Source organism: Amblyraja radiata, chromosome 7 (genome assembly GCF_010909765.2).
Source record: "Amblyraja radiata isolate CabotCenter1 chromosome 7, sAmbRad1.1.pri, whole genome shotgun sequence".
NCBI classification, from domain to species: Eukaryota; Metazoa; Chordata; class Chondrichthyes; order Rajiformes; family Rajidae; genus Amblyraja; species Amblyraja radiata.
The window spans coordinates 7,053,582-7,069,782 of NC_045962.1; the positions used below are offsets into that span (position 1 = coordinate 7,053,582).

A 16,201-nucleotide genomic window follows, 5' to 3' on the forward strand; every position below is an offset into this window, starting at 1 on the left:
GTTTGCACGTTCTCCCTGTGACCACCATGTCAAGGGTTATGAGGAGAAGGTGGGAGAATGTGGGGTTAGGAAGGCGAGATAGATCAGCCATGATTGAATGGCGGAGTAGACCTGATGGGCCGGATGGCCTAATTCTGCTCCTATCACTTATGATCCTATGACCTTATGACCACGTGGTTTTCTCTGTGTGCTCCCATTTCCTCCCACATGCAGGTTTACAGGTTAATTAACCTCAGCAAATTACCGTTTAGTCTGATCAGTGTGCACTAGGTGGGCTGAAGGGCAGGCTGCTGTATCTTTCAATCAATCTACATTGCACTCCAAAATTGAAAGACATTAAAACAGCCTGAACATGGGTTTTGACACAAAACGTCACCTATTCCTTTCCTCCAGAGATGCTGTCTGACCCGACGAGTTACTCCAGCCTGTTGTGTCCATCTTCGGTTTAAACCAGCAAGCACCTGCAGTTCCTTTCTCATTGCTGAGGGCATTGAATGTAAGAGGCAGGGAGTCATGTTGCAGCTTTATAGGACTTTGGATAGGCTGCATTTGGAGTATTGCGTGCAGTTCTGGGCACCCCATTACAGTAAAGATGTAGAGGTTTTGGGGAAAGTGAATAGGAGGCTTACCAGATGCTGCCTGGTTGAGAGGGTGTTAGCTTCAATAATAATAATAATAATAATAATATAATAATAATAATAATAATAATAATAATAATAATAATAATAATAATAATAATAATAATAATAATAATTCAACAATTTAATAACAATTTAATAATAATAATAATAATAATAATAATAATAATAATAATAATAATAATTATTATTATTATTATTATTATAATTATTATAATAATAATAATTATTATTATTATTATTATAATTATTATTATTATTATTATTATTATTATTATTATTATTATTATTAAATTGTTATTAAATTGTTGAATACATTAGCGATGCAGTGGTGCTGGTTTCCGACGGGCACGGTGATGGGCGCACCACACATCTCTGTCCTCCATGCAGCTGGCAAGCTCCTCTTTTGCCTTTACATGTGCGTCTTCCATCAACGTCTTCAGCATCGTCTTGATCGGCCGTCCCGGGTCACGTCTTCCAAGAATGGGTTCCCACAGCACAACCCTGTTTGCTGCCATTTCTGGGGGGCAGTGGCAGTGACCAGCGAGCCTCATCCATCTCCACCTGATCTTCTCGGTCAGAGGTGGAACCTCCCCGTAGAGCTGGGCGTTGGTGATGTGGTCCCTCCAACTGATATTTTGAACTGACCTTTCACACACTCTACGGCTGTGAGGCATAGACTCTCACTCGAGCACTGTCCAAGTCTCTCGATGTGCACTTACACCCGAATGCTCAGAAAAGTTCAGAAAGTTAGCTACAAACTTGGATTATTTTCTCTGGAATGTCAGAAGTTGAGCAGGGACTTGATAGAACTATATGAAATTATGATGGTGGAGGCAGTTATAATGGTGGCAAGTGGGAAGCTTTAAGATAAATCAGGGGTTCCCAACCTTTTTCATCCCGTTTACCCCTGGCAACTTTAATAGCACATAACAATGTTATTTCACTTATTTATGAACAACTAATGACAACTAATACCAGAACCAAACACAGTCAGTCAATGAGAAAACTTATGTACAAATCCAGAATCAATAAATTTCCCCCCTGGGGAATAAATAAATTGACCCCAGGTTGGGAACCCTTGAGTTAGGTGCATGGAAGTGCAGGGAATAGAGGGATATGGATCACGTGAGGTCAGTTTAACTTGGCATCATGTTCAGCACTAACATTGTGGGCTGAAGGGCCCATTCCTGTGCTGTACTAATCAATGTTCTATGGTAACCGTAGACAAACTTCTTCACTCTCCAACAAACTACCGGTTGTGGTGTCATCTGGAAACTTACTAAGCGCACCACTTAAAGTCTCATTCATTTCATTAATATACAGAGCAAACAAAAACAGATATAACACTGATCTCAGGGCCACCCCACTGACCAGAGGCCTGCAATCTGAGAATCAAATCCCCTCCACCATCATCTTCCTTCAACCACCAAGCTGATTGTATAGGAAGGAACTTCAGTTGCTGGTTTACACTGAATTTAGACACAAAATGCCAGAATAGCTCAGCAGGTCAGGCAGCATCTCTGGATAGGAGGAATGAGCGATGTTTTCAGTTGAGACCCTTCTTTAGACTGATTGTGTATTCAGTTTGCTGAATCCTACTGGATACCATGTGTTCCATCCTTCCATACCATCTGACCACAGAAACACTCCATACTAGCCCACCATGTTGGATTTTGCCAAAAGATTTTCTAGGGCAATGTCTTCCACCCTGCCCTTAACAATGCTCTTCATCACCTTTTCAAAAAAACTCAATCAAATTCATGAGCTATGATTTCCCATGCACAAAGCCATGCTGACAAGCCTTAAGGTGCCCGTGCTTTTCCAAATGTACATAAATCCCGTACTTCAGAATCTTTCTAATGCTTTCCACCACTAATGTAGGTGGTATCGTAGACTTGATTATGGACAGATGGTTTTCAAACCTTACAGCAGGAACTTGATCAGTTGGGCAAGTGGGCTGAAGAGTGGTTAAAGCATTTTAATGCAGATAAGTGCAAGGAGTTTCATTTTTGGAAGTCAAACCAGACAGGATCTTCACAGTGAATGGTAGAGCCCTGTGGTGTGACGTGGAATAGTGGGATCCAGGGCTACAGGTACATGGTTCTCTGAATGTGGCGTCATGGGTAGATAGGGTGGTAAAGAATGCGTTTGGTATTTTATTGAGTATAAAGGTTGGGCTGTTGTGCTGCTGTTGCACAGGATGCTGGTGAGGCCACATTGGGAATATTACGTTCAGTTTTGACCACCATCTATAGAAGGGAGACCAATAAGCTGGAAGGAGTGCAGAGAAGATTTACGAGGATGTTGCCAGACCTTGAGGGCCTGATCTATAGGGGAGGTTGGGTATGCTCGAACGTTATTTCTTGGAGCGCAGGAGACTAAGGAATCCGTCGGGAATTCTGGCGACTGCGCAGGACTGACAGCTTTCGGTAGACTTGGTGAAACAGCTGAAGTTCCCACAGCACATTGCCACGACCACCCTGAGGTCAGACATCCTCCTGGTCTCAGAGGCGACCAAAAACATCGTCTTGTTGGAACTGACAGTGCCGTGGGAGGACCGTCTGGAGGAGGCCCACGAGAGGAAGAAGAACAAAAAACTGGTCATAGACTGCCGAAGGGCTGGAAGCCAAGGTGTATGCCCATCGAGGTTGGCTGCAAAGGTTTTGCAGGGCAATCACTCAACAAAGCCTTGAGCACACTGGGCATCAATGGAATGGAGAGGAGAAGAGCCATCAGGAACACCACAGAGGCAGCGGAGAAGGCCTTGAGATGGCTCTGGATCAGGAGAGGAGGTCCATGGGGAGGAGCGAATGCCACCTGAACACAGGTCGTGGTCTGCTCAACCATGGCTGGGTCACCTGGGTGAGGGTGTCTGATGTTGAAAGACCTGAAACACCCAATGACCCCAGGTTACATCACTGATGATGTGTTCAGGAGCATCTATTGATGTATTTTTATCAAGGAGTAATCATACAGAGACCTATCAAATCATGAACCGAATAGATAGGGTGAATGCACAGATTCTTTTACCATGGGTATGGGGAAACGGGAACCAGAGGGCATAGGTTTTAGGTGAGAAGAAAACGATTTAATAATAACCTGATAGGCAATTTTTTCACTCGAAGTGGAGGACATATGTAATGACCTGCCGGAGGAGGATGTTGAGAGGTACTATAATGGAATTTAAAGGTGACTTGTACAGGTGCATGGATAGGAAAGGTTCAGGGGGACCAGTTTAGATAGGGCATCTTGGTCGGTATGGACAAGTTGGGCTGAATGGCCTGTTTTTGTTCTGTATAACTCTATGACACTATTGTGTTAGTCTCACTACCAGCCAGTGGTTTCTTGATTAGCTCATCTGCTCTTCTTAAATGAAGGCACAGCATTAAGGGGCTGTCCCACTGCGGCGCCCTAATCCGCGAGTTAAGAAGAGTGTCTTCGACCTCTAAGCTCGAGAGCACTCGCCTGGAAAACCTCGAGCTGGATCGACCGTCAGCAATGAAACTGTGAGCTGGATTGACCACACACACACACACACACACGCACACACACACACGCACACGCACACACACACACGCACACGCACACACACACACACACACACACACACCGCAAAGTGGGGGAGCGCTGTCTGAAATTCACACCTGCGATGAAGAGGAAGGTAAAAGACGGCTGCACAGTAATGGTAAGTCCTTTAGAGAGAAGGGGAGAGAAGGGGAGAAAAGGGGAGAGAAGGGGATAGAAGGGGAGAAAAGGAGAGAGATGGGGAAAGAAGGGGAGAGGAGGGAGGGAGAAGGGGGAGAGAAGGAGTGGAGACACTTTTAAGAAGTATCATAAAGTTTAGCGGGCATTATCCTACTGGTCGGCTTTCCTTAGTCCTGAAAACTCCAATGAGCCAATCAAAATGTCCAGTCAGCAAAGGAGATTGCCTACGGCTGCCCTCGACTGCCTGTAAGTAAATAGCGACCCCACTCCACTGCACTACGAGTTCAAAAGAACCATGCCGACCAATATTTACTTGCGGAAAATTTTCAACTTGCTGAAAGTTTTTTGGCGGCCTAGCTGAGGCCAAGAGTATTTGGGAACTTCCCTCGAGCATGAAGGAGAGTTCCAGTGATCTCATAGGGCCTCCTGTGTCGACCATGCTGCGAGTTTGAGTCGAGGGCAAACTCCTCTAAACTCGCAGATTAGGTTGCCGCAGTGGGACAACCCCTTTAGCTAACTTTCCAGTCTTCAGGTGCCTCACCAAAAACTTCAGATACAAAAGTCTCTATCACTTCCCTTGCTTCCTATAACTTCATGGGATATACCTGGTTAGATACCAGGGATTTATCTGCCTTTATATGTCAAGACTCCACCACCACCACCACCTCTTTGTAATGCCAATGTGTGCCAGGATACCATTGTTCCTTCTCCTGAACTTATTTTTCTTCCAAGTTAAACACTGAGAACAGGAGAAGATAGGAATTGGAAACTTGCTCATTTTATAAGGCTCCATACATACATAGATGACCATATTGATCCATAAAGGGACTGACTGTCTCCCTAGTTACCTTTTAACTCTATACGTAATAGGACTTTTTAGAATCCTCATTTATTAATCTGCCAGACATCTCACGGCATGTTTATGCTTAATATAATAATGCAGAAAGTCCTGAGAAGTTGTGGGCTGCATTGATCTGTGTTGGTGGTGGGAGGGAATTGCAGAAATGCTGCAGTGCTGCACAGAGCAGAAATGGCAGTAATTGAGGAACAATTAAGGAAGGGACAAATGAATACAATGAGCAACCTGATGGGTTGAATTATTTTTGATGTGGTTGGAAATGTTCTTCAAGACCCCATAAAAGTTGCTTTGAAAAGCTTCCATTTCCATTTTTGGCACACTCACAGAGGACCTCCAGTTAAATGGTCTGTCCCACTTTCCCGACCTAATTCACAACCTTTTTTACCTTCTTTACCTTACCTTCCACTACCTGCAACCTCCGGCAACCACCTGCAACCTCCGGCAACCACCTTCAACTAGCACCTTCAACCGGCTTCGACTAAAAAATTACCGATTTTTAAAACGGCAACCTATTTTTAGTCGTGGCCGGTTTTGAATTTTTTGAAATAATCGCCGGAACATAGAAGAAGCGGAAACCACTTTCGACCATTAGGGAGATTGAAAAAACTTCCAGGAACCTCCGGGAACCGCACAGAAACCTTGGGTGGGGCGCAAAGTCTCCAGAGGTTTCCGTTCAGGTTTCCTACGTGGGACAGGGGCATTATCCGTCACTGGATTCACAGAGTCTAGCAGGAAAGAACGACTGCGTTGGGATTCCTTATCTTGTCCCTCCAGTTGCAATCCACCTTTCGATTTATTCGAGGTCCCCAACCAGGAGATTAGGAGGAAAGTTTTAAGTGCATTTATGTTCTTTGTTTGAGTGGGCTGGATCATACTAGTGGAGAGCCAATAGGTCCATTGGACTGGATCATACTGAGTTAAGGGCTGGATGTTGCTCTCTGACAGCCATGGCTTGCATACCTTGCCTGCCCTCATTCACTTGGATGGGCTCACCAACAGAAAATTCAATGGTAAGTGAAACCAAACGGTTTTTTTTCACTGACATCATAACAAATATTTGTATGTTTGATCAATTTAACTAAGTTAGGTGTGTTTTAAACATGTTATTTTTGTATGTTATTTTTAGCCTGGTGTTTGTGATGGACAGGCCGGCATCTACTGTTGAGGCGTTTGTGTGCATTCTTGGCATTTTGAAATGGTGGTGAATCTGTGCAAATTCATTGCCACAGAAGGCTGTGGAGGCCAAGTCAATGGATATTTTATTAAGGCCGAGACAGATAGATTCTTGATTAGCATGGGTGTCGGGGGTTACGGGGAGAAGGCAGGAGAATGGGGTTAGGAGGGAGAGACAGATCAGCCATGATTGAATGGTGGAGTAGACTTGATGGGCCAAATGGCCTCATTCTGCTCCTATAGGTTTCCTTATGAACTTATGAAACACCGTGGTTACATCTGTAAGTACAAAGGGACAATAAGAACATGTTTATTGTGTTCATGAAGGATGAAGAATGCATGCCATTTCAGCTTTGAGAACAAAGAATATCTTTCCTGCATGTGGTGAGGAGGGAATGAAATCTTTACTTCATTCAACTCATTTATTACTCACAGTGTTTTTTCTTGCCTTGAGTCCTACCAGTGGCAACTGACTTACCTATAGCTCCCTTCTTCCATTCTGATGGATGAATAACGTTGATGTTTCAGGTCCCTCCACTAATCTGAAGTATTTACGTCATCCCATCTCAACGACAAAGGTCCCTCTCAAAAATGTTATTTCAAGGCTCACATTTTTGTACTCAGTCTATTTTTCTCTTCTCCTAGATTCTGCAAGGAGAGATGTGGTGTTCCTTATTGATGGGTCAGAGAATATCAGAAACACCTTCCCTCTAATTAAAAACTTCATCAAGGCATGTGTCAACAATCTTGATGTTGAAAGTGACAAAGCCCGAGTCAGTGTCATCCAGTTCAGCGAGGATCCCAGAGCCAACTTCTTTTTGAACACCTTCAAAGCAAAGGAGGAGGTGAGGGATGCCATTGATAAGCTCAGGGTCAAAGGAGGAAGCAAAACCAACATTGGCAAAGCCCTGGATTATGTTACGAATAATGTCTTCACGACATCTGCTGGAGGCAGAGAGGAGGAAGGTGTCCCACAGTTCTTGATCCTGTTCACTGCCAGCAGGTCGACCGACGATGTCAGTCAGGCAGCCCTGGCAATGAAGCAGGCTGGCATCGGGCCATTTAGCATCGGTTTTGCAGATGCGGAGGACTATGAGCTCCGACAGATTTCAATGGGCCCCAAGTACACCTTCAAGTTAGATGATCCACGGAGAGTGGACACTCTCCAGCAACAGCTTCAGTCATCGTTGACAGTGCTGGACAAAACCCAGATCAGCAAAATCATACAGGATGCTCCTGAAGGTGAGCGAAGGGATTTTCAGATATCTTCACGTTTGAATTTATAACGTATAATATTCTTTTATCTTGCCTTCAGTCAATCCAAATCTTGCATGCCTGACCCTTGTCTTCTTTGACCATTATCTGAGGCCTGTGAGTATCTGCTCACCATCATCCTCCCCTAGGTAGACAAATAAACTGGAGAAACTCTGCGGGTGAGGCAGCATCTATGATTCAGATTCCAGGGACAGTTTCTTCCCGATTGTTATCAGGCAACTAAACCATCCATTTTGAACTGAACGATCATCCTCCCTATGTTAGCTAATTAAATTAGTGCAAGTATCTATATAACAAGAGCTGTTGATGTGCTCAGACCTTAATACCAACCTGATTTGGGATTTGGATTTCATTGTTCAAGTGAAGGCAATGTAAGACATAAAAACATTATAAAAATGTCAACAGGGGTAGTCCGTTTGATTTCTTAAGCCAGCTCCATCTGAAGAAGGGTCTCGACCCGAAAAGTCACCCATTCCTTCTCTCCAGAGATGCTGCCTGTCCCGCTGAGTTACTCCAGCATTTTGTCTTTATCCACTAATCAACAATATCTTCACCTCAGCATTTCCTGTGCCATCCAATAACTAATTTAAAATTAAGACATCTATTGATCTTTGTTTTGAGTCAATACAAGGATTGAGCCTCCACAGATGATGGAGATGGAGAGGCAGCACCTTCTGCATGAAGAAATCTCTCTTCATTTAATTTCTCATTGCTTCATCCTTTAGTGGCCCTTAACCTGAAATCATCCGGCCCGCAGGCGGATTTATTTTCCCGTAATCATCCGGCCTGCCGAGCAGCAGCCGGGCGCCCCGAGCACTCAGAGCAGCGGCCGAGCTCCCAGAGCAGCGGCCTAACTCTGGCTGTAACGCACGGCCGTGCACCTTCTGTGAACACGTTTAATAAAGAACTGCAGATGCTGGAAAAATCGAAGGTAGACAAAAATTGCTGGAGAAACTCAACGGGTGTGACATGCAAGGATTGCATGAGGCTGCCTCACCCGCTGAGTTTCTCCAGCATTTTTGCTAACCTTCTGTGAGCACGTGATTTGATGCCTGCCATCCGGGGCAGGATCCATGTGTACACGTGATAGATGTGGCCCGCCATCTGCTCACAGACATGCGTCCCGGCCCCTATGCAGAACAAGGTTGCGACCCCTGCTTTAGTCTGACACTGTGACACCAGTTAATCATCTAAACTCTGGCGTGTACAGGCCAAACTTACTTTATTTCACAACATTTGACAGACCAGCCATCTCAGGAATCAGGCTGGTTAATCTTCACTGCACACCCTCTATAGCAAATACATTCCTCTCATTGCAAATGGGTGTATTATTATACGCAGCACCCCAGGTATGGTCTCACCAACCCTTATACGATTGCAGTAAGACCTCCTTACTAAAATACAAATCAAATTGAGGGGTGTGGGAAGGGGGACAGAGGGGTAGAGTGGGGGGGAGGCAGACTGGTTGATGGAGTGAGGAGAGGTATAAATGCATGATTTGGATAAAAATGGTACTTTGTTTATTTGATTAGATTTGTTTGGTTGGTTACTTTATTACTGACACGTGTACCAAGGTACAGAGAAATGTTTTTTTGGTTGTGTGTTGTCCAGTCAGTGAAAGAACTACCTGAGATTACAATCAAGCCGTCCACAGTGTTCAGACACAGGGTAAAGGGAATGATGTTTAGTGCTAGAGAAAGCCAGTAAGGTCCGATTAAAGATAGTCCGAGGATTTCCAATATGGTAGATGACAGGTCAGGACCGCTCTCTGGTTGGTGATAGGGCGGTTCAGTTGCCTGATAACAGCTGGGAAGAAACAGTCCCTGAATCTGGAAATGTGCGTTTTCACACTTCTGTAACTTGAACCTGATGGGAGACGGGAAAAAGAGGGAGTGACCGGCTGGAGACGGGCCCTTGATTATGTTGGTGACCCTTCTGACACAGCGTGAAGTGTAGATCAAGTCAATGGAAGGAAGGTTGGTTTGTGTGAAGGTCTGAGGTACATCCACAACTAGCTGCAGTTTCTTGCGGTCTTGAATGGAGCTGTTCCCAAAGCAAGCTGTGACCCGTCCTGATAAAATGTTTTCCATTGCGCATCTGTAGAAGTCGGTGAGAGTTGTAGGGAACATGCCGTACTTCCTAAAGGGCCTGTCCCACTTGGCCGTTATTTGCGCGTCATTTACGCGACATCACTGCGTGGCGCCCCAGGATTTTTGGGATTCTCAAAATTCTCACGCGCCACCTGCGTGACGCGCAAATGACGCCCAGGTCGGACAGACCCTTAAGCCTTCTAACGAGGTAGAGGGGTTGCTGTGCTTTCTTGGCCATTGCTTTTATGTGGCTAGTCCATGACAAGTTGCTGGTGATATTTACTCCTAAGAACTTGAAGCGATCGCCAGTAAGTTTGCAGACAACACAGACATTGGTGGAGTTGTGGATATTGAGGAAAGTTGTCAAAAGGTGGAAAATGTTTGATGAGAGACGGCAGATTGAGTTTAACCTAGACAAGTGGTCATGTTGAACTTTGGGAGGTCAAATAGAGTCATAGAGTCATACAGCTTGAAAACAGGCTCTTCAGCCCAGCCTGCCACCACCGACCAATGTGCCTCACCTACACGCCTCCCACCGGCCTGCATTTGCTCCACATCCCTCTAAACCTAACCGATCCATGTACCTGTCTAACTGTTTCTTATACATTGTGATAGTACCTGCCTCAACTACCTTCTCTAGCAGCTTGCTCCTTGCACCCAACACCCTTTGTGTAAAAAAAAGTTGGCCCTCAGGTTCCCATTAAATCTTTCCCTTACTCCTTATAACTATGTCCTCTTGTCCTCGATTCACTGACTTTGGGCAAGAGACTCCACCCGATCTATTCCTCTCTTGATTTTATACACCTCGATAAGATCGCCCCTCATCCTCCTGCACTCCAAGGATCAGAGACCCAGTCTATTCAACCTCCATAGCTCATGTCCTGGCAACATCATCGTAAATCTTCTCTGTACCCTTTCCAGCTTGACATCATCTTTTCTATAACACGGTGCCTAGAATTGAACGCAACACTTTAAATGCGGCCTCACCAATGTCATATACAACTGCACACAACCTCTCAACTCTATACTCGATGACTTCTTCTGGCTGATGTGCCAAAAGCCTTTTTGACCAACCTATCTATCTGTGACCATGCCCCTGCACTCCTAGATCACTCTGCTCTCCAACACTCCCCAGAATTCTACCATTCACCAGTTTATGACCCGAATTAGAAAGCATTAGCTGTCACAAGACACATTGGACAAACTTGGTTTGATTTCTCTGGAGTTCAGAGGCTTAGGAGACGTGATGTATTCAATTATGGAAGGCAAAGATGGGAAGACAGTCAGAGTCTATTTTGCTAGATGGAAATGTCCAGTACTAGAGGGCAGAGCTTTAAGATGAGTAGAGAATGTTTACAAGAGATTTATGAGGCAAGTTTCTTACACAGAGAGTGGTCTGTGCCTGGAGGACATTGCCATGGGAGGTGGTGGATATGGATGCCACAGCAATATGTAAAAGCCATTGAGACAGACACATGAACAGACAGGGAATGGAGGAATACAGATCATGTACAGACAGTTGTGAACTAGAAATTGATATGTGTCGGCACGGGTGGCACGATGGCGCAGCGGTAGAGTTGCTGCCTTACAGCACTTGCAGCGTCGGAGACACGGAATTTGTACCTTCTCCCCGTGACATGTGTGGGTTTTTTCCGAGATCTTCGGTCTCCTCCCACACTCCAAAGACATACAGGTTTGTAGGTTAATTGGCTTGGTATAAATGTAAATTGTCCCTGGTGTGTGTAGGGTAGTGTTAATATGCGGGGATCGCTGGTCGGTGCGGAATCGGTGGGCCAAAGGGCCTGTTTCTGTGCTGTACCTCTGAACTAAAACCATGGGCCTTTCCCAAGCTACAACTAGTTCCTGTGCTGTATTGTATTGCTTTTTATATTGAGTCATCTTTGCTTTTCGGACCCAGTCGAATCCTGTTCTATATAATCCTCGGCAACCTGCCTCTGATTCTCCCCATCATAATGCGCTTTAGAAAATCTGTACACTCAATACTCTGTTATTGGCCCTCTGACAGTGGTGCCATCCATGCTCACATGAACCCTCCCCATATTATTCAGGTTATCTCACTCCAGGAATGAAGGAACAGATCTCAGAAATAAAACCTATCTCCTTTGCATCGACTCCTCAGCCAGAAATCTACCTCCACGTTACACTGGGAATAATCCAAAAATTAAAGATTTTTGAGATCTTGCTTCTTCCAATCTTCAATAAGTTATAACATGTTTTGTGCAAGTCCACTGGTATGTTATCACTCATCTAGGTTAATAATATGATGAATGTTGTCCAGCAGATACCCTCAAGATGCCTGTGGTTTCTTTGGCCTTCTTTCCGTCTTTACTGAATGGTGATGCTTACTTTCTCCTCAGTATTGTATATATGTGTGGTTACATCCTGCCAGAATGTATCTCCGTGGAGCCTTGCCACCCCTTTTACATGATCAATGTCCCCTCAATTGCTCCTGCACCTCAGAAACGTGATATTGAACACAACCAGATGGGCTTTCATCCATCAGGTGCAGAACTATCCTGACACATATTCAATACTTATTTATCACATGTGACATGTATAGGGCCACGTATAGGGCCTCAAAGTTGCAACGTGTTCAATGTTGTCCCAATGGTCCCTCTTCATTCTCGGTGTCTCCTCTCCACTCCGGGTCCCTGATTGTTCTCTCGGCAGCCCATCCCAGCCCGACTTCTGGTACCCACCACTGGCCTCTCTGACCTCTAGCACCCACCACTGGCCTCTCTGACCTCAAGCAACCACCATGGGCCCCTCGACCTCTGGCACCCACTGCTGGCCCCCTTTGACCTCTGGCACCCACTGTGGGTCTGTCCTCGACCGACCGCCATCGCTCACACTCACCGATTGCTCTACAAAAGGCCCCCGATGCTTGGCTGTAGGGTCCGTCCCTGTCCTTGTTCTCCGCGGTCACTTCGGGCGCCGGGCTCGTCCTTTGTGGCGCTGGCTGCCAGCCGGGTCTGGTCTTGATCGGCTCTATGCCGACACTCTGGGCTGTATGACCTTCGCTGGAAGCTTCCCTCGTGCCAGGAGCTCCCACACAAACAAAACAAGCAAGTCACTGGCATCAAATATTCTCTCACACTACAGGCCTCTAATGCTGAATAAAATCAATCCAACCTCACATCGGCATCCATCCATGAACGATGCACATGAAATCCAGTGAGCCTGCGTGGACTGTCCTAATCATATATTTATTTTTAATTTTAACTTTTACTTTGACATGCTACACCCTTATTTCCATGAATTTTGCTGAACTAACATTTCTGTTGTAGTTACACAACCCACTCCGCAGATGCCCAAGAGAGATATTGTATTCCTTGTCGACGGATCAGATCGGGCCCAGGCATCATTTCCTCTGCTCAAAACGTTCATGACCAACGTGGCAACAAACCTCGACATCGGGAGGGATAGGATCCGACTGGCTGTTGTGCAGTATGGTGACAATCCCGCACCTGAGTTCTTACTAAATACATACACTCGGAAATCTGATGTGGTGCAAGCCATCAGAGGCTTGAAGCCCAAAGGTGGCAGAGAAAGCAATACTGGCAGAGCCTTGGAGTATGTCAGAAGAAGTGTATTCACAAGGACAGCCGGAAGTCGGAAGGATGATGACGTGCCTCAGTTCCTGATTCTTCTCACCGCAGGCGCATCATCCGATGATGTCAGGCAGGCAGCACAGACACTAAAAAAGGCAGGCGTAGCTCCCTTCACTATCGGAACGGGGAACGCCGATATAACTGAACTGCAGCAGATCTCTTTGTCTCCTGATTACGTCTTCAAATTTATCGATTTGCAAAACATCGAAAGTATCAGGCAATACTTTATCGATCCCTTGACCGATCTAGAAACCGATCGTATCACTGAAATCAGGGACTCCCAAGGTAAGAGAATGCAAAATTCCTCATGAGAAACTGCGGATGCTGGGAACACAAATTGGTGGATGAGGGAATGGATAGGCAACGTTTCAGGTCAGGATGTCTTCAGACTGACTGACTGCAGGCGGCGGGGGGGGAGAAAGTAGGAAAAGAGAGGTGGGTGGGGGGCAAAGAGATACAATTGAGGGGGAAGGGTGTTCGATTGGCAGATAGCTGGAGTGACTGACAAAGACTGGATCTGAAAAGGAGAGCAGAGTGAAATGTAAAGCTGGAGAAAGGGATTGCGTGGAAGGGGATGGAGGAAAGAGAAAGCGGGAGGGTAGAGGAGAAATGACGGATTTGGGGATAGGAGATGAGTGTAAGAAGGAGGGGGATGGAGCAGGGTTACTGGGGGGATGGGGATGGAGTGGGAAAACTGGAATGCAGGGGGTAGCACAGGAAAGAGGGAGGGGGTAGGGCATATTACTGGAAATGGATAAAGCAGTGTTCATAGACGCCATTCCTCCAGTTTGTGTGAGTCCTAACTCCAGTAATAGAGGCCTAAAGGATCTCTCCCACTTGGGCGTCATTTGCACGTCACGCAGATGGCGCACGAAGATTTTGTACATCACAAAATCCTGGGGTGCCGCGCGCGACCACGTGTTACTGCCTTCGTCACCACGCATCATGCGCACGTTGTGCGTTGTGACGTGTAAATTATGTTGTGTAAATTATGCGCAAATGACGCCCAAGTGGGAGAGGCCCATAAACCCCCAAAGACAGGAAGGTTGGTCCGGAATGGCAAGGCGCGCTAAAATGGTTAGCAAATGGTGGATGCAACAGGCCTTGGCAGACAGAGCACGTGTACAGTGAAATGATTGCCGAGTCTGTTGCTAATGCAAAGGAAGTGTCATCGAGAGCACTGAATTAGTAGATGAGGTTTGAAGAGGTGCACGTGAGGCTCTGTCTCAACTGGAAGAGCTGCTGGAATCCCTGGATGAAGAGCGGGGAGGATGTATTGGGACAGCTGTTACATCTATTGCAGTTGTGGAGGGGAGATACTGAGGAGGGGGCGGGTTAGGTTGGAAGGAATGAGTGATCCAGTGAGCTGTGGAGGGTCTGGTCTCTGCAGACAGTGGAAAGGGAAGGGGATGAGAAGGTGTCAGTGACAATAGACAATAGACAATAGGTGCAGGAGTAGACCATTTGGCCCTTCGAGCCAGCATCGCCATTCATTGTGATCATGGCTGATCATCCACAATCAGTAACCCGTGCCTGTCTTCTCCCCATATCCCCATGCATCCACTATCTTTAAGAGCCCTATCAAGCTCTCTTTTGAAAGCATCCAGAGAACCAGCCTTCACATTCCTCTGAGAGAGAATTCCACAGACTCACCACTCTCTGTGAGAAAAAGTGTTTCCTCATCTCCGTTCTAAATGGCTTACCCCTTATTCTTAAACTGTGGCCCCTGGTTCTGGACTCCCCCAACGTCGGGAACATGTTTCCTGCCTCTAGCGTGTCCAAACCCGTAATAATTTTAGATGTTTCAATAATATATCCTCTCATCCTTCTAAATACCAGACTATACAAGCCAAGGTGATCCTTATTACAACATGGCGGTGGATTCACTTTGAAGGTGGCAAGAAATGTTGGAACCAGCTGGATCTCATGATTGTTAATCATTTTAACTCCCCTTCCCATTCCCATACTGTTGTTTCCATCCTGAATTCCATTGCAAACTAGACGTCTAACTGGAGGAATAGCGCTTCATATTCCACTTGCGTAGATTATAGGGAGAAGGCAGGCACGGGTTATTGATTGTGGATGATCAGCCATGATCACAATGAATGGCGATGCTAGCTCGAAGGGCCGAATGGCCTCCTCCTGCACCTATTTTCTATGTTTCTGTTTATCTCTATTACAATCTATCCCCTTCCACCATATCCCTTTCTCTAGCTTTACATTTGATTCCTCTACGATTTTGAAACCCTTTTTTCTCCTTTTCATTTCTAGCCTTTGTCATCAACTCCACCATCTGCCATTCACCCACCAACCCCTTGCCTGTATCCACCTATCACTTGCCCATGTGATTTTACTCATGCCCATCTCTCTCTTCCAGCTTTATCCCGCCTTCCACAATCAGTGTGAGGAACGGTCCCGACCGAATCCGCCTCGACCTACCTGATCTCCTGGTTGCCAAACACCTTAACTCCCCCTCCCATTCCCATGCTAGCCTTTCTGGCCTCGGTCTCCTCCGGTGAGTCCCAGTGCAAATTGGGGGAACGGCACCTCATATTTCGCTTGGGCAGCTTACACCCCAGCGATATGAATAATGACTTGTCTAACTTCAAGTAACCTTTGCTTTCCCTCTCCCTCCACCCCCATCCCTTCCCAGTTCTCCCACCTGTCTAACTGTCCCTCTGATTACATTTTATCCCTGTTTGTTTTGTTGTCACCTTCTCTGAGCTAACAATAGTCGATTCTACATTTCCCTTGAACTTCATATCTTTTGATCTCTTACACTTCCTTATCTCTGTAACTCTCTCTCCCCTGATACTCAGTCTGAAG

General features: G+C 45.9%; 1 protein-coding gene across 1 annotated transcript in view; it reads left to right on the top strand.

Annotated features, from left to right (window-relative positions):
* Nucleotides 1-16,201, top strand: part of LOC116974988 (collagen alpha-3(VI) chain-like) — a 158,709-nt gene that overhangs the window by 60,403 nt on the left and 82,105 nt on the right. Inside the window, exons 12-13 of the mRNA XM_033023629.1 lie at nucleotides 7,024-7,620; nucleotides 13,052-13,660. Of these exons, the coding sequence (XP_032879520.1) occupies nucleotides 7,024-7,620; nucleotides 13,052-13,660 (1,206 nt within the window). The remainder of the gene's footprint in view (nucleotides 1-7,023; nucleotides 7,621-13,051; nucleotides 13,661-16,201) is intronic.